General features: G+C 50.7%; 12 protein-coding genes across 12 annotated transcripts; 4 read left to right on the top strand and 8 right to left on the bottom strand.

Annotated features, from left to right (window-relative positions):
• Nucleotides 1-5,742: 5,742 nt before the first annotated feature.
• Nucleotides 5,743-8,157, bottom strand: GL50803_00114165 (Cathepsin B-like cysteine proteinase; the record flags this gene model as incomplete). The annotated part of the gene is made up of 1 exon (XM_001710267.1): nt 5,743-8,157. One exon carries the CDS (start codon nt 8,155-8,157, stop codon nt 5,743-5,745), a length of 2,415 nt encoding a protein of 804 aa, XP_001710319.1.
• A 190-nt stretch (nt 8,158-8,347) lies between these two features.
• GL50803_007990 (Eukaryotic initiation factor 4E) lies at nt 8,348-8,854 on the top strand (the record flags this gene model as incomplete). Its single annotated transcript, XM_001710266.1, has 1 exon — nt 8,348-8,854. The coding sequence occupies one exon, from the start codon at nt 8,348-8,350 to the stop codon at nt 8,852-8,854; it is 507 nt and encodes a 168-aa protein (XP_001710318.1).
• A 64-nt stretch (nt 8,855-8,918) lies between these two features.
• GL50803_007989 (uncharacterized protein) lies at nt 8,919-9,251 on the top strand (the record flags this gene model as incomplete). The annotated part of the gene is made up of 1 exon (XM_001710265.1): nt 8,919-9,251. The coding sequence occupies one exon, from the start codon at nt 8,919-8,921 to the stop codon at nt 9,249-9,251; it is 333 nt and encodes a 110-aa protein (XP_001710317.1).
• Nucleotides 9,220-10,365, bottom strand: GL50803_007988 (uncharacterized protein; the record flags this gene model as incomplete). The annotated part of the gene is made up of 1 exon (XM_001710264.2): nt 9,220-10,365. The coding sequence occupies one exon, from the start codon at nt 10,363-10,365 to the stop codon at nt 9,220-9,222; it is 1,146 nt and encodes a 381-aa protein (XP_001710316.2).
• A 4-nt stretch (nt 10,366-10,369) lies between these two features.
• Nucleotides 10,370-11,608, bottom strand: GL50803_0014604 (Nucleotide-binding protein 35; the record flags this gene model as incomplete). Its single annotated transcript, XM_001710263.1, has 1 exon — nt 10,370-11,608. One exon carries the CDS (start codon nt 11,606-11,608, stop codon nt 10,370-10,372), a length of 1,239 nt encoding a protein of 412 aa, XP_001710315.1.
• A 110-nt stretch (nt 11,609-11,718) lies between these two features.
• Nucleotides 11,719-12,717, bottom strand: GL50803_0014603 (NUDIX domain-containing protein; the record flags this gene model as incomplete). Its single annotated transcript, XM_038045778.1, has 1 exon — nt 11,719-12,717. One exon carries the CDS (start codon nt 12,715-12,717, stop codon nt 11,719-11,721), a length of 999 nt encoding a protein of 332 aa, XP_037901876.1.
• Nucleotides 12,718-12,737: 20 nt separating this feature from the next.
• On the bottom strand, nt 12,738-15,299 carry GL50803_0014602 (uncharacterized protein; the record flags this gene model as incomplete). Its single annotated transcript, XM_001710260.1, has 1 exon — nt 12,738-15,299. The coding sequence occupies one exon, from the start codon at nt 15,297-15,299 to the stop codon at nt 12,738-12,740; it is 2,562 nt and encodes an 853-aa protein (XP_001710312.1).
• A 52-nt stretch (nt 15,300-15,351) lies between these two features.
• Nucleotides 15,352-16,509, bottom strand: GL50803_007982 (UDP-glucose 4-epimerase; the record flags this gene model as incomplete). Its single annotated transcript, XM_001710258.1, has 1 exon — nt 15,352-16,509. One exon carries the CDS (start codon nt 16,507-16,509, stop codon nt 15,352-15,354), a length of 1,158 nt encoding a protein of 385 aa, XP_001710310.1.
• A 129-nt stretch (nt 16,510-16,638) lies between these two features.
• GL50803_0016758 (uncharacterized protein) lies at nt 16,639-17,760 on the bottom strand (the record flags this gene model as incomplete). Its single annotated transcript, XM_001710257.1, has 1 exon — nt 16,639-17,760. One exon carries the CDS (start codon nt 17,758-17,760, stop codon nt 16,639-16,641), a length of 1,122 nt encoding a protein of 373 aa, XP_001710309.1.
• A 335-nt stretch (nt 17,761-18,095) lies between these two features.
• Nucleotides 18,096-19,868, top strand: GL50803_0014601 (Ankyrin repeat protein 1; the record flags this gene model as incomplete). The annotated part of the gene is made up of 1 exon (XM_038045777.1): nt 18,096-19,868. One exon carries the CDS (start codon nt 18,096-18,098, stop codon nt 19,866-19,868), a length of 1,773 nt encoding a protein of 590 aa, XP_037901875.1.
• A 22-nt stretch (nt 19,869-19,890) lies between these two features.
• Nucleotides 19,891-21,114, top strand: GL50803_0014599 (uncharacterized protein; the record flags this gene model as incomplete). Its single annotated transcript, XM_001710256.2, has 1 exon — nt 19,891-21,114. The coding sequence occupies one exon, from the start codon at nt 19,891-19,893 to the stop codon at nt 21,112-21,114; it is 1,224 nt and encodes a 407-aa protein (XP_001710308.2).
• Nucleotides 21,084-24,299, bottom strand: GL50803_0042196 (Coiled-coil protein; the record flags this gene model as incomplete). Its single annotated transcript, XM_001710254.2, has 1 exon — nt 21,084-24,299. One exon carries the CDS (start codon nt 24,297-24,299, stop codon nt 21,084-21,086), a length of 3,216 nt encoding a protein of 1,071 aa, XP_001710306.2.
• Nucleotides 24,300-24,329: the final 30 nt, after the last annotated feature.

The following is a 24,329-nucleotide window of genomic DNA, read 5'->3' as shown; positions in this document are numbered from 1 at the left end:
GCAATCTTCTATGGCTCCACTAGGGGCCAAAAGAACCGCCGTACACAGACTGGTATGGAAAGTGGGATCCAGCAGCATACATCTTGAGCTGGGAGTCCCATAAGCATGCATTTCTGATACAATTCCATCACGGATCTTGTAGGAAGCTGACCTAGGCTAGTGACTGGAAGGTCTTCAACAGGAAAGCGGGTGCTGTGATTGTTGAAAGCCTGTCTACTTATCGTTATGAAGAACACCTACTGATGCTTATTGCTGCGGGGTGGATGGGGCTTACTCGCCTGTGAGATTTGACTGATGTGCGTTGTAGACGATCGACGAAACTGATGTTACTCTCTATTCGTTGGCTCTACATGAATGAGCGAACTCTGTAGTTGGCCGGTTATTCTAGAAAGTCCTGCACCTATAAGGTCACAGCTACAACTTGCATTAGACAAATAAAGGGTTCCATTGAGCTGTAATGCTCTCTGGAGGTCCTGCGGGGTGCGCAGCTACATCAGTGCAGCCACCGAAATGGCAGCCCTGCCTAATTGAATTTCGCAGATCCAGAGTACAGTGCAGTACCTTTCAGTTTATGAAGTCAAGCCTACCTCAGACAACGAGGACAGATGGAGACCCGGAAGCGATCAATGTTAGCCTAGGCTGTTCCGATCCTTGCTATCCGAGGGAGCAGCAGGACCGTAGAATGGCAGAGGCCCACTTCATGCCCCTGCTCAGGAAGCCGTGTCTTGGCGGAGATATGCGCCACAGTTATTGCTGACTACCTACTGGTGAGTTATCATTTGCATTTGAGACCATTAGTTGAGTTGCTAGTTGAATCGAGAAGCAATGACAGTATTACTCAAACAATGAGCCAAGAAAGCTAATGCTGATTGTGAACCTCCCACGCTGAGCATACCCACTGTACAGGGCAAAGGATCTAACGCCCTAAGTGGTCGAATAAAGCTAAGGTGCTTGTCAATAACGATATGCATGGCTTTAGTCGGAGGCTTGCGAGGGAATGTTGGAGAGCACAAGACCTGCCGGACTATATGAGACGCACAATGAATGCCTACGTAGTAAACTGGTTGACCCTTTCTTTGGTAGACAGGACCCTAGTCCGTAGTGGTCGCCTGTATGACGTATGCCCTTGCGGGACCGATGGAAGCACTCGCTGATCTGGAAAGGCCATCAGTAGTGGTTGCACGAGATAGACGGGCAGAGGACAAGAGCTGATCAGATCACCTTGGCTAATGAGCAATCTAAACTACGCAGTGTGTGTAGCAACCTGTGTCGAAGGTGGAGATGCATCGTAGGACGTCATGTGGCCAAGAAGCATTATTGGTGTCCATCTGGCATGGGAGGACGCAGCTGAGACAGTGTGGATAGTGACCATATCGACCGGTACCAGCCTGTGGAGATCTCTACAATCGCTCCTCATCTGTATACGAAGGGAAGGTGAATACCCTCGGCTCCAAACGAAGCAACTCTTGATAGATATTACGCTGCCGTAAATGCATAAAATCAAAAAGCAGCGTCCAGCTTGTCTGCAGACCCTACGACCTCTCCAGGTTTAGAGGTCAGAGAGGCATTACAGGTGTCCCTGCTGTAATCCGAGCTAATAGCTAGTCTCTGTAGCGTCAGTTTTATCTCACTGATCTGTTGATTACCCTTACATTCTCCATGCGAACCGGCTCTCTAGGAGCCGCCATGCACGGATAGTCTTCCAAGCACCTAGCAGACATTCTTCCTCCTTGAAGCGTGTCACCGAGGACTAGACATTATGAGGTGAGCGCAACCAGAGGCAAATCTCCCTGTATTCTTGCTTAATACTAATAGCGAGTATGCAAGCGAGTATACAAGCTCTTGACGAGTGCATTGTGATTTAGGCCAGTCATCACACTAGGGTTATGACATTTGATGCACAGATTTCTATTTTTAGCTTTGTACGCATATCTATGTTTCACCTTGAAAGATGGCGGAGCGCTCTGCAGGATCCTTTTGGGTATACAGCTGTCACTGTAGCTGATGGATAAGCAGTCGTAAAGACCTTATGCTTAAACAGAAGCATCTCTAGTATAACCGAGCGCTGTCTTCCATCAAAGTAGACACCTTAGATGAAATGACATCTACTCTATCTACTATGGCATTGTGCGGGCCTGTATACGCTACTAGAGAAGGATGCCGCAATATCTGCTTAATTTGTCAGGCGTATACGTCTCTTGTTGTAGCGAACGCAGTGGTAGAGACAGTCATCGCCGGAAGGTAATAGGACGTGCTAGCTCAGTGTAGCTTTATACAGGCGGAAGCTACAGTACACAACCAGGAGCATAACGCGCCGGCTGCTCATGCTACTCCCCTCCCCTGTATTGCTGTGCTTACGAGTACCTGTACTGCACTGTGTGTCAGACTGTGGCACAGAATACCCCTAGGCTACTTGTCCAGTGGATCAAAGCTAGAACGACCGATCCTATGGACAGATGGGCATCCCGAGGAGACAGCAGCCGTTATTGTTGTTCCGGATTTTTTAGTACTCAAGCAACAAACCTATGGGGGCATCCTACTCTCCAAGTCTCTGCGCCCGTATCGAGGCGTGTTGCCTGGATGGCCTAGTCATGGCCACAAGGATGATGCAAAATGGCGGTCGTTCGCAGATCCAGCCCCCAATTCGCCCCTAGCCCTAAGTCACACTCAACTGGTGCAAGATGCTCTTCTTCGCCGTAGGTATGCCTTTCGCTAGATCGACAAGCTGCTTGTAGCAGGCTTGCCTCGCTGACCAGCTCTGCTGGCATTTGGTCCCCTCTGGTCACTCAAGGGCGTAACCTCAGGATGGGTCCACGAGACAGCGCATGCTGATGGCAGAAGACAGCAAAGCTCTTCTCAAATATCTCGACCTATCAACTAGTGCGGTCCCAAAGCACACTGTGGGTTTTGACGGACACGCAAGTACGGATCCAGACACTTTGAGATTCTAAGATTACTCAGCAAGGACAACACAATTCACCCTGCTTCATCTGAGAGGTCCAAGCCCCAGCTCTTCAGAAGCCCAGCATCAGTGCTCAGCTGGCTCATACGCTCTGCTGTACCTTGTTGAAAACCACATCGACGGCTCCAATTCGGCGGTTACTCTGGACTCACCAGCCATTACAGTCGTGCCACCATCAGGGCTAAGTTTCCCGCTTCACCTGTGGTCTGTTACAAAGGCATAATTCGTGACCGGATGCAAAGGGCTTGATCCATTCGGTACGCTATAGCTACCGGTGTACTTCACTAGGCTCACTGGCTCTGCCAGCATCTTCGAAGGTAGAGACGCGCCACCATCACAGATCACACAGCCCCCTGCACATCCTGGAAGGGCTCTTGTGTTGTGCAACGTCAGATCCTGCCTGTCTGATACAGAACACATGGTACTGGACGGCCAGAGAGAGAATAGTGGGCGCTTGCACCCCACACCGAACCAGTCTGACTGCACTTGGGCCATAGTTCTTTGACCCCGCTGCCATAGACAGTGAAGGACGCATCCTTCTGGAGATGGGATCTCTCGAGGGTTGGCTCAGGGTTCAGTCTGAGCCCGGAACTCTAGGTATGGAGTGCACCACGCAATGAGGACAGTAGTAGCAGGGACACTGTTTGGACCAGGTGGCCTTCTCACATTCCTCATTGCACGTGCCTGCATCCCATGCGGTCCACTCCTTCGATATGTAACAGTTGTGACCCAGATGGTTAGACTTTGGACCCACGTGCTATTGCACCTGTTGTAGCAGCAAAGAGGACGAGTCACTTGCTTGTAGGCTTTGTCTACCTTCAGGCCTATCCAGATCTGCTACTGTGCTAACACTACTGGTACCACGCAGCCTATGTGATGGTCATGTCCCCTTCATGCCATTCTTGATACCAAGTCCGATAGGAGCATCCAACAGAATATCCCTGGCGTTGTGCAGTCTTCATATGATGATCGCGTTAGACTCACTGCGCACCCACCGTTGCAGTAGTTGAATTGCTGGGCTCGGGCACTGCTGGATACTTTTACTGATAGACGATGCCAGAAAAAGCAAAGATAAAAGGCCTCAAAACCCCCTGTCCGTGAATGGACTCGTTATGTGCAACGTGCCTACCTCTATCGTGTCATGTAAGACAGTAGGATTTTGCTGGCACAGTACATTGATACAGTGATGATGCAGAGAAGGCAGCTCTGACTTACATAGCGATAGAAAGCCCGGTGATATAGATAGCGACATTATGTGATGGCGGACCCTAGCCGATAGGCCATGGGGATACAGAGCCCTTGCAACAAAGCTGTTCTTCGCATGAAATAGTAGAGTAGCATGATGCACCACGGGAGAGAGTCCCGCTTCCTCGTTCTGTCTGTTACACTATAGCCCAAGCATCGAACTCGCTGATGGCTCCTTATTCATTCCCCTATGAAGCCTCTGGGCACCTGTTTAATCATACTACTTAGCCCTACATAAGAATAAAATCCACACCTAGCACTAACAATTGAATACCTCATTCTGCCATAACATTTCCGGTGTACTGATTCCAATCTCGAGCAGCTGAGTGGTTGGATGCATCCTTGTCAGGGGTAGTGTAGGCATGAAAGACTAGACCCCAACGACAGGTTTGCACTTTAACTTCTCTTGTTTACTCCTTGGTGGCGCCCTATCTCTCCACTTAGGCGTGTGTTCTGAGATTGCCATAAGGCAGACAATGGGATCTTGCAGGACTAAAAGCACCGATGCCATCTACCTCCAGAATCTGGTAATCTGGGCACCCACGTCGCAGTTCTGGCAAACAACACCTTGTTCCTATACCATCCGCTCTGACCATGTGCTTCTCTTCCCTGAGCCATTCTCGATGACAATATTCATATTGACACGGAGAGCTGTTCTGTCATGCAAAGTGGTTTTGCTTCGAGCCGGTTGTATGGCAATCCAGTTGTTCCTCATCCTCTCACAGTTTTCTCTGCAGCAGTCCCCTAGTGATAACGCTGTACGGCTCGAATCTCTAACAAGGTGCCTTACTAATATGTCGCTCTTCTGTATACGTTCGGCGCCCAGCTGGCCCACGCTGTCTCCGTAGCTTAGTTGGATGCCTCCATGCACAGGGATTCGTCTGGCAAAAGTGGCTGTGCCGTATAATGGATTGTGTTGATCTGCATAATCGGAAGTGCATGCCTTTTGTTCGTATGCTGCTGAGGGCGCTGGCTGCAATGCGTGTCGAGAATAGATTGCTTTGGATCGGATTACCCTGTGCCTTTTGCGCTCTAGGGGCTAGGATCTTACTCCCCCAATACTAGTGCCGGACTCCAGTTGGATTATAGAAAAGGGGCTCTGTCCAGCTCTGGCCTTCTTAGTACGAAGATGCTAAGGATGCCTCTAGGATCCTCTCTGCTGCGGTTCTATGTGCGCCTACACTGGTCTGCAGTGGTAAGACGGTCCCTATCCTAGTTTTGGCCTCTCGCTATGTCGAGTACAGAGAACTTGGGACGCCTCTGGGTTTCGCTCCTACAGCAGAATGAAACAAGGGCACGGGGCTCTAGGCTTTGCTAGATACTTGTCTGGATGAAGGAGTGAGCGCTAATGTCAGAGGTTTTGGCTGGCTGGTGTGTTGGTGGCATGCTCGGCATAAACTGGTGTCGGCCTGTTCTTCTCGGAGCCTCGGTAAAGTCGGTCGGCTATGAAGGGAAGGAGCTTATGACAGTCTGTCCAGTGTAACCGACAACATCTTTGCTTAGGATAGATTTACCATCTAGTTCATCAGAGTGTGTCAATGAGTGTCATCTAGTACCGTGAAAGTCGGCGTTACCGTGCACTCCATCTTCTGAGAGCATAGCTTTAGGTAGTATTGTTTGTCTCGGAGCTCCTGCATCCTCTCAGCACAGCTATCTAGATAGATCGTGTTGAGTCCTGCCACTCCCTCGACTCCGTCAAGTGCACAAACCTCCTTTCCTGCCTGCATTAGCGTGACCGAGAACCTTCTACGAGGCAAGGGAAACACAAACCCGTGCCTATGGATAGTGAAGCTCAGAGGATCCCGCACAGTAATGGCGTCTGGAACGTCTCTGACCAGGTATCTGCTCGCCTTGACCTCAAAGTCATCCGAAGTGTTCGTGAACATGGGACTGTTGGAGCGCATGCGGACGAAGTAGTTAGGGCCAGAGGGGACAGAGGCCGGAAGAGTGTCGGCATAGAGCCCCGTGTTAGGGGCAGAGCGGGTGAACGTGTGGCGCAGGTAGCTTTTCGATCCGACCTTTTCGTACAAAAGGATCGTCATCTCAGTGCTGGCCGTTAGGTTGCTGGTCCATCGGATTGTAACTGCACCGCCGGGGACCCAGACACTCTGCGTAGACGGCTCCGTAATAAGCAGGGGCACGTCGCCAATAGGCTCAGGTTCGGGCTCAGGTTCGGGATCTGGGTCGGGCTGTGGTTCCGGGTCGGGCACGGGATCCTTCTTATCAGACGGGGCCGGGAGATCATCTGCAGGGTAGCCGTACGACGTGACATGCAGCGGTCCCACATCGGCGTACGCGAAGGGGGACGTCTCTGAGCGCAGTCGGAGGTACGCAGCTGAGCAGTTGCCATAGGAAGACGGCAGGCGGACCTCGATGCTTCCCGAGGGAGGCAGGCCAGCAGCGATGACATCCAGCAGTCGCTCTCCGCAATACGCCTGGAGAAGCAGCTTTGCACTCGTCCCCGTTGAGGCGTACGAAATCTGCAGGCCCTCGGCCAACGCAGTCACCTGTGCGCCGGCGACCGGGTTGGATATCGTGATGACTGCTTCATCGTTGTGCTTCTTCTCTATTGTGAGCACTGCGCTTGCGGATAGGACGGGAACGGTGTCGGACGTGGTCAGGGTCAGCGCATGCCTGCCAGCGCTCATGCTCGACGGGGCCACGCAGGACTGCGCCCCCTTACTGAGCTCCATCAGCACAGACGCGCCGTCCATCAACTTGCAGGGCACCTGGAGCGGTGCAGCGAACCGGAGTGTGACGCTCTCTCCCTCCTGTCCCTGATAGCTAGTCTTGTCGAATGCCAGCGTGAAGTAGGACGCCAACGAGAAGCGCGCAGACGTTGCGTCTCCAGTGCTGGTTGTCAGGTAGTATTGCCCTGCAGACGTGTCTCGAGGTATGGTAACGCGGGCGGTGCCACTAGAGGTCGTCAGCTTAACGAGCGACGTCACCGCTCCTGCTTCTGACTTCAGCTGGAGCTCTGCAGGGGTCGCTACCTCCTTGTACGGTATTGCAATCTCGTATCCAGCAATGTACGTTTTGGCCGCCTCTACAGTGATTGTGCCGTTTTGGGGCTCCGGCTTAGGAGTCGTGTCTATAGGCAGCGCTGAACCGGGCCACGTCTCGATCTTGAGCTCGTTGGACCCGCGCTTGATCTTGAAGTAGCCTTGGTCGCCCCAATTGGTGCCGTACGTGTTCGCACAGTCCCAGTAGGGTACACCGTTCTCCTCGCCCCACCCGACTATCATCACGGCGTGGCCTCCCCCCAGCTTCGTATTGGGGCCGGAGCTGTAGATGCCCTTCTTGTCCTTGGAGGGGAAGTCGTTGGCCAGGTACATGGAGACCGCAATGGGCCCGTTCTGGTATATGTCGCGCATCATCGCGTCCACGCCGCTGAGCCTGTAGGGCGCCTTGTTCTTAATGGTGCGGTCCTTGGGGCGCTTATCCTTGCAGACGGTCTTGCACGTCTCCGTGGGGTAGGGATACGTCCGGTTCCAGTAGTCCTCGCAGGTGTCGTACACCATGCCCGTCGTCTCTCCGAACTTCAGCGACGCAAGGGAATTGCCGCCACGGCACCCGTTGTTCTGGATGTTCAGATACTTGGTGTGGTCGCACGTGACGAGGTCCTCGAGGCTCACAAGCCTGCTGTCGTTGAGCTGGAGGCACCGCCGGGCAGTGACCATCTCCACCGCCGCCGCCGCGTAGCAGCAGCCGCACGAGCCCTGGTTTATGATCTGGATGCACCGGTGGCCCCGGTAGGTGAAGTTGGTAGGGAGCGCTGCGCGGGTCAGATCTGCGTTGTCGGGTCCATCGGGAAGCTCGTTGTATTCATCCTCGGAGGGGAATATCGTGCCGCCCTCGGGGTCCATCTGGTCGTCACCCTCCCACAAGGGGGAAGGCTCTCTGCCAAGTGTGCCATATAGCAATAGCAAGAATGGTAGAAGTACCATCATTTTATTTCCGTGGCCGTTCCCGGAGCAGTGGCGCAGGGAGACCTGCAGGGAATCCCGCAGGGAGAGCCGTGGAATAAAAAACTAAGGAGACGGATCTTGTATTGAAGGACCACAAAACAAGCCATACGTATCTACTCACTGGCTGCGCATGACGGAGAACCGTGCGTTTGACCTCGTGCCTAAAAAATAAATGGAGGACATTATACTTGACGACGAGTGGACGCTTTTCTTTTCAAATCAGGACCGGCACGGGGATCAAAGCCATCTAGCAGACTTTATGGACAACATACACCCGATAATGACGACGGACTCCCTTAAGGCCTTCTTCAATTGCTATCAGTTTTTGCGTCGGCCCAACGTTATTGACTGTAATCAGGGGTACCACTTCTTCAAGAAGGGAATCCGACCGGCTTTCGAGGATCCTGCGCATGTCAAATGCATCAGGATCAAGATAATGATCGCGTCGGGCTATGCATCCATGGTGTGGGAGTATTTACTAATGATGATTTTCAGGGGCCTTTTGGACGAGTGCCCGAAGGTCACCGGAATAGAGTTCCGCAGGGGGAAGGTTGTTGCAAATGAGTTTATCGCCATTTGGATGCGTGACAAGACCGATGAGGACCAGAAAAACCTGCTGGCCATCCTGAAGAGGGAATTCAATCTCCAGGACACCAGCATGTTCCACATCCAGCCATGAGCTTGTCATGTAAACAGCTTCCTCCTGTATTCCTCTTCTCTATAGACGGCCACAGCCCAAAATTATGCTTCTGAACGTTTTTGTCAAGGATGCCGACGGAGCCACGAAGGACACCATGCCGGAGCACATAATCCTGGAGTTTCAGGGAAAGTTCTCGACGCTATGCGATGCAAACCTGGGGAGTCTATCGTTGGAGGGCGACAAGGCATGGTTCAGGACAGGTAATCAACACATGGAAGGGCAGGTGATCGTTCTAGAGCATCCTCTGTACGTTATGCGCAAAGAGCAGGACCAGGGTCGCGTCAAAGGTCTCCTCAGAGTAGCCAAGATCAGCAGGCGGATTCTTTTCGACAAGGAGCCAGACCTCATAAGTCACACCCCACACACACAGCAATGAAAGTGAAGATAGCTGCGCGGTCTCCACCAGCAGTGTTCAGAGGGATTCGCAGAACTAGTTCGTAATTCTTGGTGATGATCAACGTCATCTGGCTGTCGGGGCCAAATGTGCCGACATATAGCTTCAGGGCCTTAGTAAGTAGCGCAAGCTGTGACTTTCCCAACTGGATGGCGCAAGGAGTCCATATACTCTTCTGGGACCACTGTAACCAAACATTGCCAGACGTATTTGTGGTCAAGTTGCTTGGTAGCTCCGCAATTGCTTTGATTCCTGAAATGTCAGACGTCGCAGATAAGCGGATACGGTACGAGGGAACGTTCATTACGGATTCTTTCAGAAATTCCAGAAACAGATTGTATTCCGTTAAGGAATTGGCAGAATTCAGGATCTGGTTGCACATTCCATGGAAGAAGGCCACTCTCAGTGTGATGAGAACCTTTTCGTCGCTAGGGTGCAGCACAAAGCTAGCTGCTGCCATGGACGTGGCGATTAGCGCATCGTCACAGCAAAGAGGAACGTAGTATGTTGTGTCCAAGGTCGCCATGACATCTTCCTGCGCGCCACGAGCCTCGTCTAAGCTTATTCGAGACTTGCACGCTATAGATCCATCGCTATTGCAGCCCACTTGGTCATTATCTTCTTCCCAGGGCGTTTCTTTGGTGGACCTACCATTAAACCGTATGGCTTGGGCACTGAGGAGAAGTTTTAGAGCTTTTCCTGCTGCTTCCGTTGGAAACAATACTTGGACACTGTTAGGAAGCGAAGATAGACCGCCAGCAATTGTGTACAATTGCTCGAGACGCTTCAGCGTAGAGAGGATAGGGGTAGACATCACTGAGAAGCTCACGCGCTTTCCCTCCTCCTCTCCCACCGGCACAAAAACCCTTGACTGCTCTGCCGGCACATCCACTTGAGAATATCTACTATCAAGACTTGCTCCTGTACCTTTGTAAATAACGGCTCGCACGTAGAGGGTTCTATCGGTGGTAGCACTGAAGATCTCATAGAAGTACCTCGATTGCGCGGTGCTGAAGCTGATGGGCACTTTTGGGTCCACTGAGGCGAATGCAAAGAGGGCGCGGAAGAAGGGAAAGTCGGCTATGCGGTAGGTCATCAGTTTACACGGATTTTTCGTTGCTCTCAAGCATGAGCCTAACAACCTCCAGAAACTTGTCATACCCTACACGTCCATGAGTGCTAACGTAATCCTGCCATGATCCGCCCTCTTCGGCTGCTTCGCAAAGGCTCAGATCGATGGGCAGGCTTCCAAGCAAAGGGATGCCTGTCTCGGCGGACAGCCTCTCGCAGCCCCCAGTAAGGGGGACAAATATTTCTGTGTTTGTGCCACAGTGCGGACAGACGAATCCGCTCATGTTTTGGACGAGCCCTCTGACGGCGAGGCCTATCGTCCGGCAAAATAGAACTTCACGCCGGACGTCGGACAGGCAGACCTCATCAGGCGTAGAGATGATGAGGCTGTATATGGTTGGCAGGTGCCTTTTTGTCCCAGCTGCGGCCGAGGCAGCCAGCAGAGACTTTGCAGCCTCATGGCGTTCATGGGTGTTAATCGCCCCGTCCAAACGGCCCCCAATATCACCAAATATGCTGCTTTGATCCTGGGAGTTAACGTGGCCCGCAGATAACACACCGGAGCTGCTCAAGCGCACCATGGAGTCGCTCATCAGACACCGGCGGACCAACGCAGTCATCACCAGATGCTCCTCAGACGACCCCGGAGGAAAATCAATAATCAGCACGTTCTTGCAGCCTTCCTCACGCTCCCTGGAACTGCAAAACTCGAAGTTTGTGTTGAAGAGCATCTCCCGCAGAAACTCCTCCTTCCCGTCGCCGTCGACGATTATCGGGGTGTCCTTATCCCCAACCAGATAGCCAGCGGACATAAGGTGGATCCTGTCTGTGAGGGGTATGGGATCCCAGCCCAGATTCTCAACGAAGATGTTTGTATCGGCCATCTGTGTAAACGTAAGAGTCGGGATGGACGGGCCGCAGATGTCCGCATCGAACAGATTGACTTTGTAGTCGTAGTGCTCTGCGAGGGCATACGCCAACTGAATTGCTAAGGTTGACTTGCCTGCGCCGCCCTTCCCCGACAAGATAAAAATTATATGGTCGAAGCGCATCAGCTTGGCGGTTATAACCACGTTCTGCTCTTGAAGGGATACCTTGAAGCGTTGCTTGGGCTTAAAGAACTGTTTGCATTTATCCTGACAACTGCTGCAGTTCCCCGAGCAGGATGACACCTTCTTGTAGTCGTCTATGAACTCTTCTGAAACTATGTCCCCGTCCATTAGGTCCTTAAGATCCACCTTCGGGACGCCCTTATGCTGGTCACCCATTTTCAGCCCGGCCCTGCCACCGTATTGTTGTTTTGTGGCAGGGAATGTATAATATAACACATCGGTATAATTTTACTCATGTCTTATCTACACATCCCCAGCTCTCAAGCCTACTGACGAGGGACTTCGGGCCGGGAGCTGACGGAGCTGAAGAATACGTCATACATCCAACGTGCTACACTCTTCTTATCTGGGAGAAGCCACTGCCGGGATTCTACTGCTATGCTTTCGTCTTGGATTGCACCCTTATATCTAGCTAGATCAGCCCAGAACCCGTCTGAGGCTTCACAGTCCTTGAAGGACAGAGGCAGAGCGCTTGCCATCTTACTGGCTGCACAGTAGAACACAAACATTAGGCTGGAGCTGGTGGGCCAGGGCTGGACAAGAGACATCAGTTTGCAGCCCCCGGGGTCAAGGGCCATTCCCATCTCTTCTCTGACTTCCCGAATCATAGCTGTCCGCGCTGCTTCGCCCGGGTCAACGAACCCCGCGACATGTGTATAGAGGCTCCCTCTGCGCTGATAGCATAGCGCCTTATCATCTGACACGACGATACCGATCACGCTAGAGTAGTACGGTGGGCGCTGGATCTTCTTGCAAAGTATACATTGCTTTCCTATGACGCACCTGTGTGTGAATTTCACCCCCATGTGACGGTGCTCCCACCTCAGAGGCTGCGGGGAGAGCATGCGCTTAAGGATGCAGCCACAGGCAGAGCAGAACTTTGTTTCATGATAGAAGCGCGAGAGCGCCGACGCCCTACCCAGAAGGCCGGACTCTGCGGGGCGGGCCGTCTTGCACACGTATATGCTCACTGTGCTGTACACTGGCAATGCCGAGGCAGCGCACTCCATGGGGCACAAAAACACTATGACGAGCGAATCCATGTACGTCCCCAACGAGTACGATGGAAAAATCTCGAGGAGAACAGAATGCCGCATCTTGAAGTAGCTGCGAGCTTCATAGATGGTCAAAATGGGGGTTTCGTGGCGAGCTAGAAATGTCTTGTGATCGTCAAAGATAACAATTGCCTTGGGACTCCCGTCGTACTGGTCAGATATCCTGGTGTCCAGGGGCTCTGCGTAGGACAGGACCTTCACTGGTTCCATTTTTTGAATTTGCCGTTTTCTCAAACGAGACGTCCATCACTCTTCAGGTACATGCAGACGTTGACAAACTCGTCTATCTCTTTGACGTTGCTGATATGCAGTCCTTCGTAGCCATAAATCAGAGCGCAGGTAACCCTGTTTATGTAGCTGTTTTCACTCACGGCGCCTACGTCCTTGGCCTTTGGCGCTTCTTTCTCTTTCCCCTTTTCCTTTGGAGTCTCACGCTGCGAAACGTCCTCGTTTGCTTGGGTTCCTGGCATACTCTCTATCTCGGTGGTCAGCACAGTGGACTCGTTGTCCTGGTAAGACAACACTATCCCCTTAAAGCTAGTCGGCTCCTCACATATGCTGACTTCATCTACTAGGCTGAGGCTTTTACTGATAGATGCAGAATCATCTAGGAGCGTTGTTCGCGTAAGACCTCTTCCAGCATCTGCGACGCTGTCCTTGCTCAGACAAGCCGTCGCGCGCTGATCAGACGCAGAGACCTGGGACCCAGGGCCAGCGAACCTAGACCCTGCTCTCGGCGTGATACCCATTTGCCTCTCGCCCCCTCTAAAGCTCATTATGGAAGCCTGGCCAGCTATCGACGAGGTGCTCTCGCGTGATCCCTGGGGTAGCATCAGTTTTGTTGGGTAGTGAAGGGCCTTTGCGGGCTCCAGATTGTGGCAATGTATGCACACAGCATCAAGATATTCGGCCTGACCGAGGGCACAAATGGCAGGAGTCTTCGTGTATTGCCTCGTGTTTGCTTTGACTTGCGCGCTAAGGACGGGAAAGTACTTGGCAAGCTTAGTATTTAGAGCACTTACCAGGGGCATGCTATCAAAGAACAGAGAGAGCGACACAGTCGCTTCCTCTGGACGCACAGCTCCGACCTGCCTTGAGACCTCGGTCAGCGCCATGCTTTGGGACATGGACGTCAATATTTGGCGAGCCACAGCTTCCTTGGAGTAAGATTGGTAAACGATAGGGGGCTTGTAGCCAGAGTCGTCTGCAGCTCCTGGAGGGCTTTGCTGAGCTTGTGGTGGCGGCTGCTTAGTTCCCTTCTTTGGTGCGGCCTGTGCTACCTCTTGCTTGGCAGCCTCAGCAACAGGGTCGTATTCTATGCTGACAGACTCCTCCGGAACGTTCTTACAGTCAGTAAACGACATGTCCAAATGGCCCCATTTCTGGCTCAGGAGAATGTTGAACAGGAACAGCTCGAATTCAGAAACAAGCGGGCGGGCTTCAAAGGAGTTGAGGAATCCAACCATGCTAGAGTAATTGGGAGTGATGGATCTGCAGTTAGGGTAAACCGCATCCACTCGTTCCTTCAGCTCCCTTAGTACGTCGTCAGCATTTGCTGTAACGCACTTCATATCGGCTACTATCTCTGGTAAGTCTAATGTGACTTGTATCTTGGCCGAACGCCTCCAGTCTTCATTGGTCTTTTGAAGAATATCGACCAAAGCACGAAAGATGGCGACTACACCAAAGTACTTTCTTAGCCGGTCACTGGGCCTGTTGATTTGCGCTCCTGCAGTCTTCTCCCTTACGGTGGGCCTCACGCTGTCAAATGTTCGCATCTCGAAATATTCGTCCTTGAGTTCTAGAAGTCTCACTGTCGCAGGATTTTCAGTTGAGACGTGAAGGCCTGGCTCTTGCTTGAGCAAGATAGGAAAGATTGCTCCAGGGTCAGACAAAGTGGCCACATCAGCTTTTTTCTTGGTTGCACCTGAGCCAGCGGCTCCATCACCCATAAGCGTACTAGTGGCATAACTGTTCAGTTCGTGAATTAATGCCTGAAATGAGAGCAGAGAACTGCCCACTGGTACAAGGGCAAGGTTGAGAATTGTGCCCCATGAAAACACAACAAACATCGGGATGGGACACCTTATCGTTAGGCTGTTAACGTTTGTCGCCCGCCTTCGCAGCTCCAGTATGCGAGACGACGAAAGCATCTGAAGGCTCATATCAAAAAGATGTTCATATAGCTCTAGGCCTAGCTCACGGTCGCCACCAATGTGCTTCAGCAGGAGCGGCCAAATGTTATTTACCTTTTCGAATATGTTCATGTCGTGCAGAGGAGTTTTGAGATTTTCATCGAAAAATAGAGGCTCTGCATATGTAGTCACGCATGCAGACGAATTCCGGTCTTGTTTGGAGTCTTCTTTTGCCTCAGACTTGGCACGATCTTTCTGCGAACTTTGCGCTCTGGACCCAGTTGACGGTGTCACACTATTCGTAGAAGTGGATAAGGACAGTGAAGGAAGAAACTCACGGACAGTCTCAGAAGGCAGGGCACCCACTGAAATGGAAGATAGACACAGTGTAGCGAGCTTATTAAAATTGCCCGGTTTCAGTTGATATGTGAAGCTTCGAAGGATCTCGCAAAAGCGCACGGTATACAGAACTTCGTTTGTAGGTAGAAGCATGACTTTGGTGATCGTGCATGGGCCGGGGGACATCTGCATCAAAGCCGATGCAATATATGCCTCAGGCGAATCCAAGTTGCTTGCGATGCACGTGTTCAGTGCGTCCTCGATCCTGGACAGAAGCCTGTGCCTGTTGAGGTATTCCGATGCTAAGTTCGGCAACATCTAACTCTAAATTTATCTTTTGCAAGGTTTACGCAGAGCTTCATACTCAGAGCTATAGACCAATCTCCTTGACATCCGCATCCTTTCCACAGAGGCTTTTGGCCACCGGGACTCCATCGATCTTAAGCTCATTTTCCAACACTCTGACGAGGTCCCCAGACAGATAGGAGATCTCACCCGCTGCCCATCCCCATGTTTCAGACATGCCAACGCGCAGGGTCGTGCTAGCTGACCATCCTGTGGCATTGCGGATACGGGTACAGTCAGAGAGGGAATGGAGGATATCCCCACTGCGAGGCTCCCCGTGCACAATCTCCACCTCGTGTCTCCCGCTCACAATCTTTGCCAACTCTGCGAGCTCGTTGACCGATATCGATATCCCAGAGCCTATATTGAAAACAGTCGGGTATACGCCTTCGCCAGTATATGCACTGCGTTGGACCTCCTCGGGGTCGTTCTGTTGGACAGCGTCCGCTCCAATAGGGAACTTGTCTAGCTGACCAAGCAGGTTTATGGCGGCGACAATGAGGTCTTTGATGAACACAAAGTCACGGGTCTGCTCCCCAGTTCCGAAGATGGTTATCGGCTTCCTTGCTGCACACCTGTCCATAAAGATGGACATCACTCCAGTGTAGGGCGACGATGGGTCCTGACGCGGCCCATACACATTGAAGAATCGGCAGAAGATGAATCTGCAGCGCGAGGTCTTCTGGAACTCGGCCCCAAGTCTCTCCATTTCCATTTTAGATTCTGCGTATGGAGAGATCCCTCCATATGGGAAGGCCTCAGTGATAGCGCTTTTCCCACAATCTCCGTAGTATGCAGCCGTGGACGCAGACAGAACAGCGGATGCTTTGGCATCGACGGCATATTGGAAAACATTCCTACTTCCCTCCACGTTTGTCAACATGTACTTCTGGGGATTAGTAACCGACTCTGCAACTGATACGGCTGCAGCGAGGTGAATGACAAAGTCTATCTTCTGAGGGAGGCGGGAGAAAATTGCTTTGTCCCTGATATCTCCGATGGTGTACACCAAAGACGAGCTGCAGTCAGACGTGGTTTTAAACACATTTTTTCCTGATGAGAGGTTATCTAGTACGTAGACGGTCATGCCGAGAACGTGGCAGGCCTCCACAAAATGAGACCCTATGAAGCCACATCCGCCAGTTATCAGGACGGTCTTTCCGAGGAACGAGTGGTTCTGCATGTGTACTCCGCCTTTTTATTTTTCTCTCTAGGGCTACGTCTGTAGTCGTATGAACATTACTAACATTACTAACTCAAGTCTAATGTCTACGCTTGTAGACGTGGAAATCTTTAATAGGGCTATCTGACCTTAGGTTTCTGATGACGCATCTTCCCTAATTGGGGTGAGTACCAACCGGGCAACGCCCACGACTTCAGCTTCTACCACAGCCTTGTCCGCTTCACTCTCTGGTGCCCCAGCTAGTTTCTCATGCGTACTGGGCACCTTACTATCTTTTGATGACCCCCACATATCTCCGTGCGAAGCCATGGCTGGTGGGGCTGGGACGTTGGGGGAATGGGCACTAGTCTGGCTCGTGCTCATCTTTAAAAGACGCATTACATCTATTTCATTGACACCCTGGGCTAGGAGAAGAGCCCGCTTGTTCAGTATATCTAGGTTTTTCCGTGAAAAGAATGCGGTATTCCCTTGCTGCTCTGGTATGGAATCTGTGGCTGCGCCCTCGTTCTGAACTTCTGTAGCCCGCTCTACCTCCTTCTCAAGCGAATTCTTATCTGCCATGGCCTTTTCTCTGTTCCGTTTGAAGACAACTGCTCGTTTTTCCTGATTTGCATAGACCTGAGTACTTCTAGACACTTTTTCAAGAGATTCAAGACCTTCGGATAGGATCGGCCACTGGTCAATCCCCATCCATCCAGCCGAGTTTTGTATCACGCGGAATAGGTACCGCATATCCTTCTTGTCGAGTTGATACGTAAAGGCTGTGAGAGCCTGCACAGTCATTAGAGATGCGTATCCTGTATAAAATGTATCTGCCCAATAAAATATCCATATCTGCGGATCGTGGAGGATGTCGTAAAATCTGTAGAACAAGTAGGAGATCCGCATAAAGGTCAAAATGTCCACTTTCTCGGATTTCAAATCCTCAATTGCAGCACGGGATCTCCGCACATTGGGCAGTACTATCCGGTAGAGGGTGTCCACGTCAGTGTCTGTGACCATGTTGTAGGTTTTGCGCAAGTATCGACGCAAGCTACTATATGAAACTCGCGCGTCTTTGTCACCTTCCTTGCACTTTGAACGTTGCCTAACGATGGACCAAAAGTCCTGTGCGACCATCTGAGGATAGAAGGTTTCAAGAAAGTTGACAGAAGCAAAGTCATACTGCAGTTCCTTAACGAGGTCATTTCCCACTCCCTTCCTGAGCTCTGTGTAGTACTCTTCCTCCATGCTACTGCAAATGTTGCCCATTTCACAGCGCTTGATACACTCGCAGCGCTTCTATGTTTTTTGATTGAGAATTGTGAGCATAAAACGACATTGAGACAGTTGCCCATTGGATTTAATTAGTTAAAACACGCTATTTTCATGCTTCTGGATCTACGGCAGATCCTTCTGGGTTATTGGAAACTCATGCCGTAGTTCTATTTCCTGTACCTGGTCATCTATCTCTTCGTTGAAACGGAACATATGATCTGTAAAGAAAAGAGCAGAGGTACAGATTACCCACTAGTTAACTGTTACCACATGCGTCGTGCATCGGATCATGCAGCCCTTTGCCAGAGGGCTTGTGTTTAAAATTTGAAATGATAGGGCGGCCTGCATCACCTTTGATTCTGCTGGTACTTAAGCGGGACAGCTCTAAACTCAAAGAAAGCCTGGACTTATGGGTAACAAATAGAGATAAACTGGGCCGTACAGCTCTACTCTATGCCATAATCACCGCATTTAAGGAAGCCATTTTCCAACTCCTCCCATACGAAGCAGACATCCGTGACCATGAGGGCAACGGTGTGCGCGAACTATGCGATGATCCAGAGATTCTCGCCCTTCTGGATGAGCAGGAAGCATCACTGGAGACCTCCTTGCGCGTTCAAATCCCGTCCCCCACGGCCAAGAGCCCTCCATTTCGAAGTGGGATGCCTTCAAGCAGCACGATGTCATCCCCTAATTCCTCACTTCTGATCGAAAAGTTTGAGCAATCTGGATACAATTCTTCACAGTCGCAACACGCCAGGTCTCCGAGCACAGAAATAATACTTGACGCTATCCAGCGGCCGGTTGGCGTCCTTCCGGCTTCTTCGCCCGTTGGCTCCAGTCAGAACGCCGCATGTACGGCCAGAGTGCCCAGCCTTAATCAATCGTACATTCTCAGATCACTACAGCTATGCACTAATGCAGAGCTTTTCTTCTCCACTTCCTCGTTAACCTACTCCACATCTGAACTCCAGCCCGACAACGTCCGGTCACTGCTTGTTGCTATCAAGGCCTTTTACCATCCAAACGTCTCCCCTTATGCCAGGCTTGTGTATCTTGAAGAGCGCAATCGTGTCATTTTGCTTCCAAAGGCAATGCCAAACATTCCATCTCTGATGAGCAAGCTTCATGAACTAAAGGCACAACAGGCGAAATTCACAGACTTTGAACTTACTTCTCTGTTTATAACGCTGCTGTCAATAGGTAAGGCTGTATTTGAAACTCGCTTTGTCAGACTCTTGGACCTGTCGGCACTTATTCACCCCTGCAACATCGCCTACTTCGGCAACTCCTGCTTTATGCTGCGCTTGCTTCCTCTCAAGTATAACTTTCCGAAGGTAATGGAAGAGCTGGGATCTAATTTAGTCCCTAGTGCCTCATTTAAAGAAGGTGCCTGGAACCAGTTTTGTTTGAACCTGACCAGCTTTATTGTATCTTACATGCACATGGATTTAACAAGTAATTACGTTGTAGGCTTCCACATTAGTCATCCAGACTACCCTGCGCTGTCCAAGACGGTCTCCTCCTTACTGTACAAGGAGGTGCCTCGGGACGTGGCTCCCCGGTCCACTCGACGCTCCTCTGCAGATGGGACTCATAGGCGCTCATTCTTGTTCAAGACATCGAGTGAAGAGGAGGTTACCTCTATGCAGTCTGATCTTGCAATCCAGAGTACTGCCAAAAGAGGGAGAAATGAGTCACCAAAGCAGAAGCGCGCTCATAGCCTATCCCGCATGGAAGAGATGCCCATTGCTCGAAGTGGAACGCCTACGCTTAATCAATCATCACCCTCTTCTGCTCCCAAAGAGATCCTTACGATAGATATCAACTCGGAAGCTTTAGCTACTGACCTGATGCTAGCTGCCAGCACAGGGGATCTAGCTGGAGTTGTGAAAGCGAAACACCTACTACGTTTGCAGGACAGTAGCGGACATACAGCTCTGATGTATGCTGCAGCTGCAGGCCACCTGAGCGTAATCGGACTGCTTTTGGGGGACGAGTATGACATACTTGATCATAATGGAAATGGTCCGGAGGAATATGCATCGTCTGCTACCATCCGGCGGCGTATCTTGGCATATCGATCTACACGGCCTGGGTGATCCACGCACTTACTTCTACTTCATGCAAGCCTCGCCACTCCAAAATATTAAGTCGAAAGTCATGGTAAATGATGATTTGGACAGTTTTATTTCCATTGTGATTCGATGCGCCGATTTTCATGCGCCTCTGTATCTTGCGGCTCAACTGTTGAGGCTAGACCTCAGAGAGTCTGGCGAGAAGGCCCTTAGGCTTCTTACCTCCACCTGTCCTAGCATAAAGTTTCTTTATGTCTGCTCAGGATTGTCTATCCTGTACTACAGGATACCCTTTGTGCGCGACCTGGTATCTCGTGCAGTAGTGAGTATGACGCCAGAGGAGCAGAAAGCGCCGCCCTGCACAGACAATATTTACTTACTGGAAAGCTTCGGCCTCTATCATACCGGACATATGCCGAGCAATTTGCGAATGCAGGCGTTAATTCAGAGGGCGTCAGCTTTACTAAGTCTTACTAAAGCACCGATGACATCATCTGAGACACCGTCGCTACAACCAGTTGACAGTTGGGAGCGCCTGCGCAATACGTTGCTGCGTCTGCAACCAGGATACTTTGATAACCGACGCGCCACGGATCCTACGTATGATCCCTTTTCCTATCTAGCTACACATGTTGTCTGCATAGCTGCCATAACAAGTTCATCAAAGGCACATCCGTCATTCGCTACTCTTCTATTATCATCCTTATCATTGTCGGACTTCATTCACAAGGTATCAGTGCTCACCTCTTGGGAGGACAGGAGACAACTACTTTTGCAAGCACTCGGGGACATAAATAGTTATAGCGACGTAGACTTTAGCCCGGACATGTGGGAAAGCATTGAGAATTGCTCGCTTTATCCTCAAACGCTTCAAAAGTTGCTGCAGACGGGCTGGGTGTCTTCCTTTGTGGACACGTTCGCAGAGCTATACAGTGAATGTGCGACAAAATGCCTCTCTGACATCAGAAGAACAGGAGAGGCGTGTGGAAGCGTCTTCAAGCACGTTACCGATTACTCTGTCCAGGAGCAGCTTTTATCGTTCATCAATCTAAAAGAAGATGTATGCATTCTTCAGCGCCGCGTGTTCCTACGCTTTTTCGTTATGGCTGCGTCACCAGCAAAGGTCGATGCGGCTATCGTACGCCTCCTCAAGGCAGACAATGCGATGGAGACATCGATAAGCATCCCAAACACTTCCTTTTCAAGAAAGTTAGTAAGAAACTTAGCGCTTACGTTCACCTATGCAGTCCTTCTGGAGATCCTGGAATGACTCTTCAGCACCTCGTTCTTGATCTGAGTCAGCATGCGTTTGAAATCAGTTATGCTTCCTGTCTCGTCTGATAGAAGGGTGCTTAGTGCGTGCACAACTCCGCATAGTGCCCGGTCAACACTCTCCACTTCATCCGTTTGCTGTTTAAGGGTGATGGCCAGGCGTGCTATCTTATCCATGATCTCTGGGCTTTCGTTTGGACTCCAGGAATGCTGAATGTCCTGGATGTCCGTTTTGTCGATCATGATGAACGGAGCAATTCTATCCACTGCCAGGAGGATAGCTGACCGCATCAGCTGAGACTCCTGCAAAAGAACGCTGTCTGTGCAGTCAGATGTCAGCTGTGCGGTATGCTGCTCCATCTCAGCTACTCGTCGGTCTAACATCTCGATTTTCCGCGAGTCCTCATTTAGGTAGGTCTGTAATAGGTCCCAAACAGTTATCAGAAACTTGCTGTTAGCTTGTTGCTGCACAGTCTCTGCCATTCTCATGCTTTCTTCGAAGTGCTTTAGCTCGCTGCAGACTCTCTGTATGTGCTCCTCAAGCTTTGCAATCGCATAGCTCTGGTATTGACAGGTGTAGAATAGCTCTGTATAACAATCTGCAATCACTCGCACTGCCTCTGCATCACGCTTCTTCATAATATCGAAATGAATGTGATACACTGTGCTCTCTTTTGCCGGAAATGTTACTATATACTCCTTCACTATCTCGCTGTTGGGTGCGCGGACTATCTCCATGGAGTTTATTGGGCCCCCCGGACAGGAAGGGGAGTCTTTGGAATCAAACAGTGACGGACGCTCGAGAGATCTTTCTGCACTCTCCACAGCTTCAGCAAAAATGGTCCCCAGTTGTGGACTAGTGAAGACACCGTTATCCGACGATCCATCTGTGTGGTCCATCGCTGAACCGCTTATCCTCAAAACCTGCTCCTTCATCTTAGCAATCTGTTCATTTGTATACAAGGAGCTCGGGTTAGACATCAATTGGGTGAATACCTGCATACAGGACTCACTTACTTCGCGCAGTTTTGCCCTTAGAAAAGTGTTTTCCAAATGGAGTGTCTGGGGATGTTGAGGCTTAGCCTCTTGCACTCGTGTTGCAATTGTCTTAAGAGGACTTGGTCCCTTCTTAGATCTGTGGCGCACTGTGTCCTTCGATCGGGGAGAAATAGATGCCGAAACAGAGCGCGAAATAGACTCATTGCCATTGACATCATAAGTAAGTTGCATGCCATTAGCCATCGGCACATGTGCGTGATTAGTCAATTCAGAGTGATGTTGCCCCAACTTAGATGGAGCCGGCGTGCTGGTGGCGGCCGCTCTACTAATCTCCGCTACGGTGAGGTCGTACCATGACGAAGACAGTGCTTTGTCTATTTGCAGGTCTGCGGATGAGGTAGTAGGTATCGATTGACCAGCAGCAACCTTTGGCGGATCTACTTCTCCAATAGTCTTTTGAATAACATAGGTGGAGACGCGCTCGACCATGGAACGCAACTCTTTGCGCAGCTCAGAGTATTCCAGCTGCTCATTTCTGATGGCAAATCCAAAATCGGAAACACTAGTCTCTGCCTTCTCAATGATGCTGTGATAGAACTCCAACTTCTGTGAAAGGAGACAGGTCTCCGCCTCTAGGGCTTTTATCTGAGTATGTTGCCTTTCCAATTTAGTGTTTATATCCTTGATTTCAGAATTATACACATCTATGAATACGTATGTACCATTTTCATGCGGTACTATCTCCGGAGCACTTCGCATCTCAAGCACCGTCGGAAATGTGATTCTGGGATCCAGAGCGTTGATGAGGTCGTTACGCTTCTTGAGAACTGATAGCATGGCTTGCTCGTCACTCTCTTTGAGACGAAGCTTTTCGTTTGCTAGCTCATAGGCTCTGACACTGGAAGAGTATTGTTCTGCCAGCATATCGTATTCATTCTGTAGTTGAGCATTCCTTTCTGCAATCTTGTCTCGTTCAGAGAGGCTTGCTAACGAAGAAAGCTCTGCTTTGCTGCGGCTGTCTTCTATCTCCTTCACCTGTGTGTATAATTGATCCACCTCTTCACGCAGCTTTGCGCACTCTGCACTCTTTATTGTAAGCTGCTCAACCCTTTCAGAAAGAGTGAATGACAGAGTGTCGCGCTCCTTCTGCACAACAGAGACCATAAGGTCGGCGTCTGCCGCATGTCTCCGTGCATCGTTGAGCTCTGTCTGTAGGGAGGAAGATTGGTTCGTCAAATCGTGCAACTCTGCCGTCAAAGACTCCACACTTTGGTTCCTGGCATCCAACTCTGCTGCAATAAAGCTTATCCGGCTTTCAAGAGCTGCTATGCGCTCTAGCTTCTGTGCAGACCCTTTTGTGGCAATTGTTAACTCATTTGTGAGGCTTGTTACTTGAAGCGACAGCGTCTGGATCCGTTCTGCTTGAACTGCGAGTTCTTTTGAGCGACTCACTGCTTCACTGCGCAGCCTGTCCAGTTCAGATGAGTTTGCCTGCATGCTCTTAGCAATCTCAGAGTCTTTGAGCATGAGGGTTGCTTTAAGTTCATGATTGTGACTCTCCAGAGTTGCAGCCCGGACTACTGCCTCAGAGCTAGCCTCAAGGGCTTCCAAGGCTTCTTTTTCTACTTCCTGGAGTCTGGAAGCAGCAGAATGTGCTCTACACTCGGCCGACTGGGCTCGTTGTGAAAGCTCATCCAGCTCACGTCCAAGAGTGGAGATGTTGTTAGTGAGCTCTTGAATACGCTGTGAGTGAGCGGCAGAAGCCACCAGAGAGGCCGATACGGGGGATCTCGTAGACAGTGCGCTATTAGATGTGCTCGTATTCATTTCGGCAATGCTCTTGTACATTTGAAGTTCTTGTTGGAGTTGGTCACTGTTATGAGCTGCATCCGCCTTGAGCTCCAGGAGCTCCTGTTCTGCCTGCGTACATCGCTCACGCATGGTAGCCGCTTCTTCCTCCAACAACCGGCTTTTTTCCTCGACATCTAAAATCATTGTAGCGAAATCCTTTTGTTGCTGCTCTAGTAGTCTTCTGCATCGCTCGTATTCTCTGAGGGCCGTCTTAACTTTTACCAGGTTCTCTGGTTGGGAAAGGTATTCCGTAGAAAGGTGTTCTATGATGTCACTTAGCTCATCAGCACTTAGGAGCCCTTTGTCACCGGGGTATGTTCCAGAAATGGTCATGCGTACCGGATTGATTTTTGCTCTTAGAAT

This window comes from Giardia intestinalis, chromosome 3 (genome assembly GCF_000002435.2).
Source record: "Giardia intestinalis strain WB C6 chromosome 3, whole genome shotgun sequence".
NCBI lineage: Eukaryota > Fornicata > Diplomonadida > Hexamitidae > Giardia > Giardia duodenalis.
The sequence above is the reverse complement of the archived record's forward strand: the minus strand, read 5'-3'. Positions and strand labels throughout refer to the sequence as shown.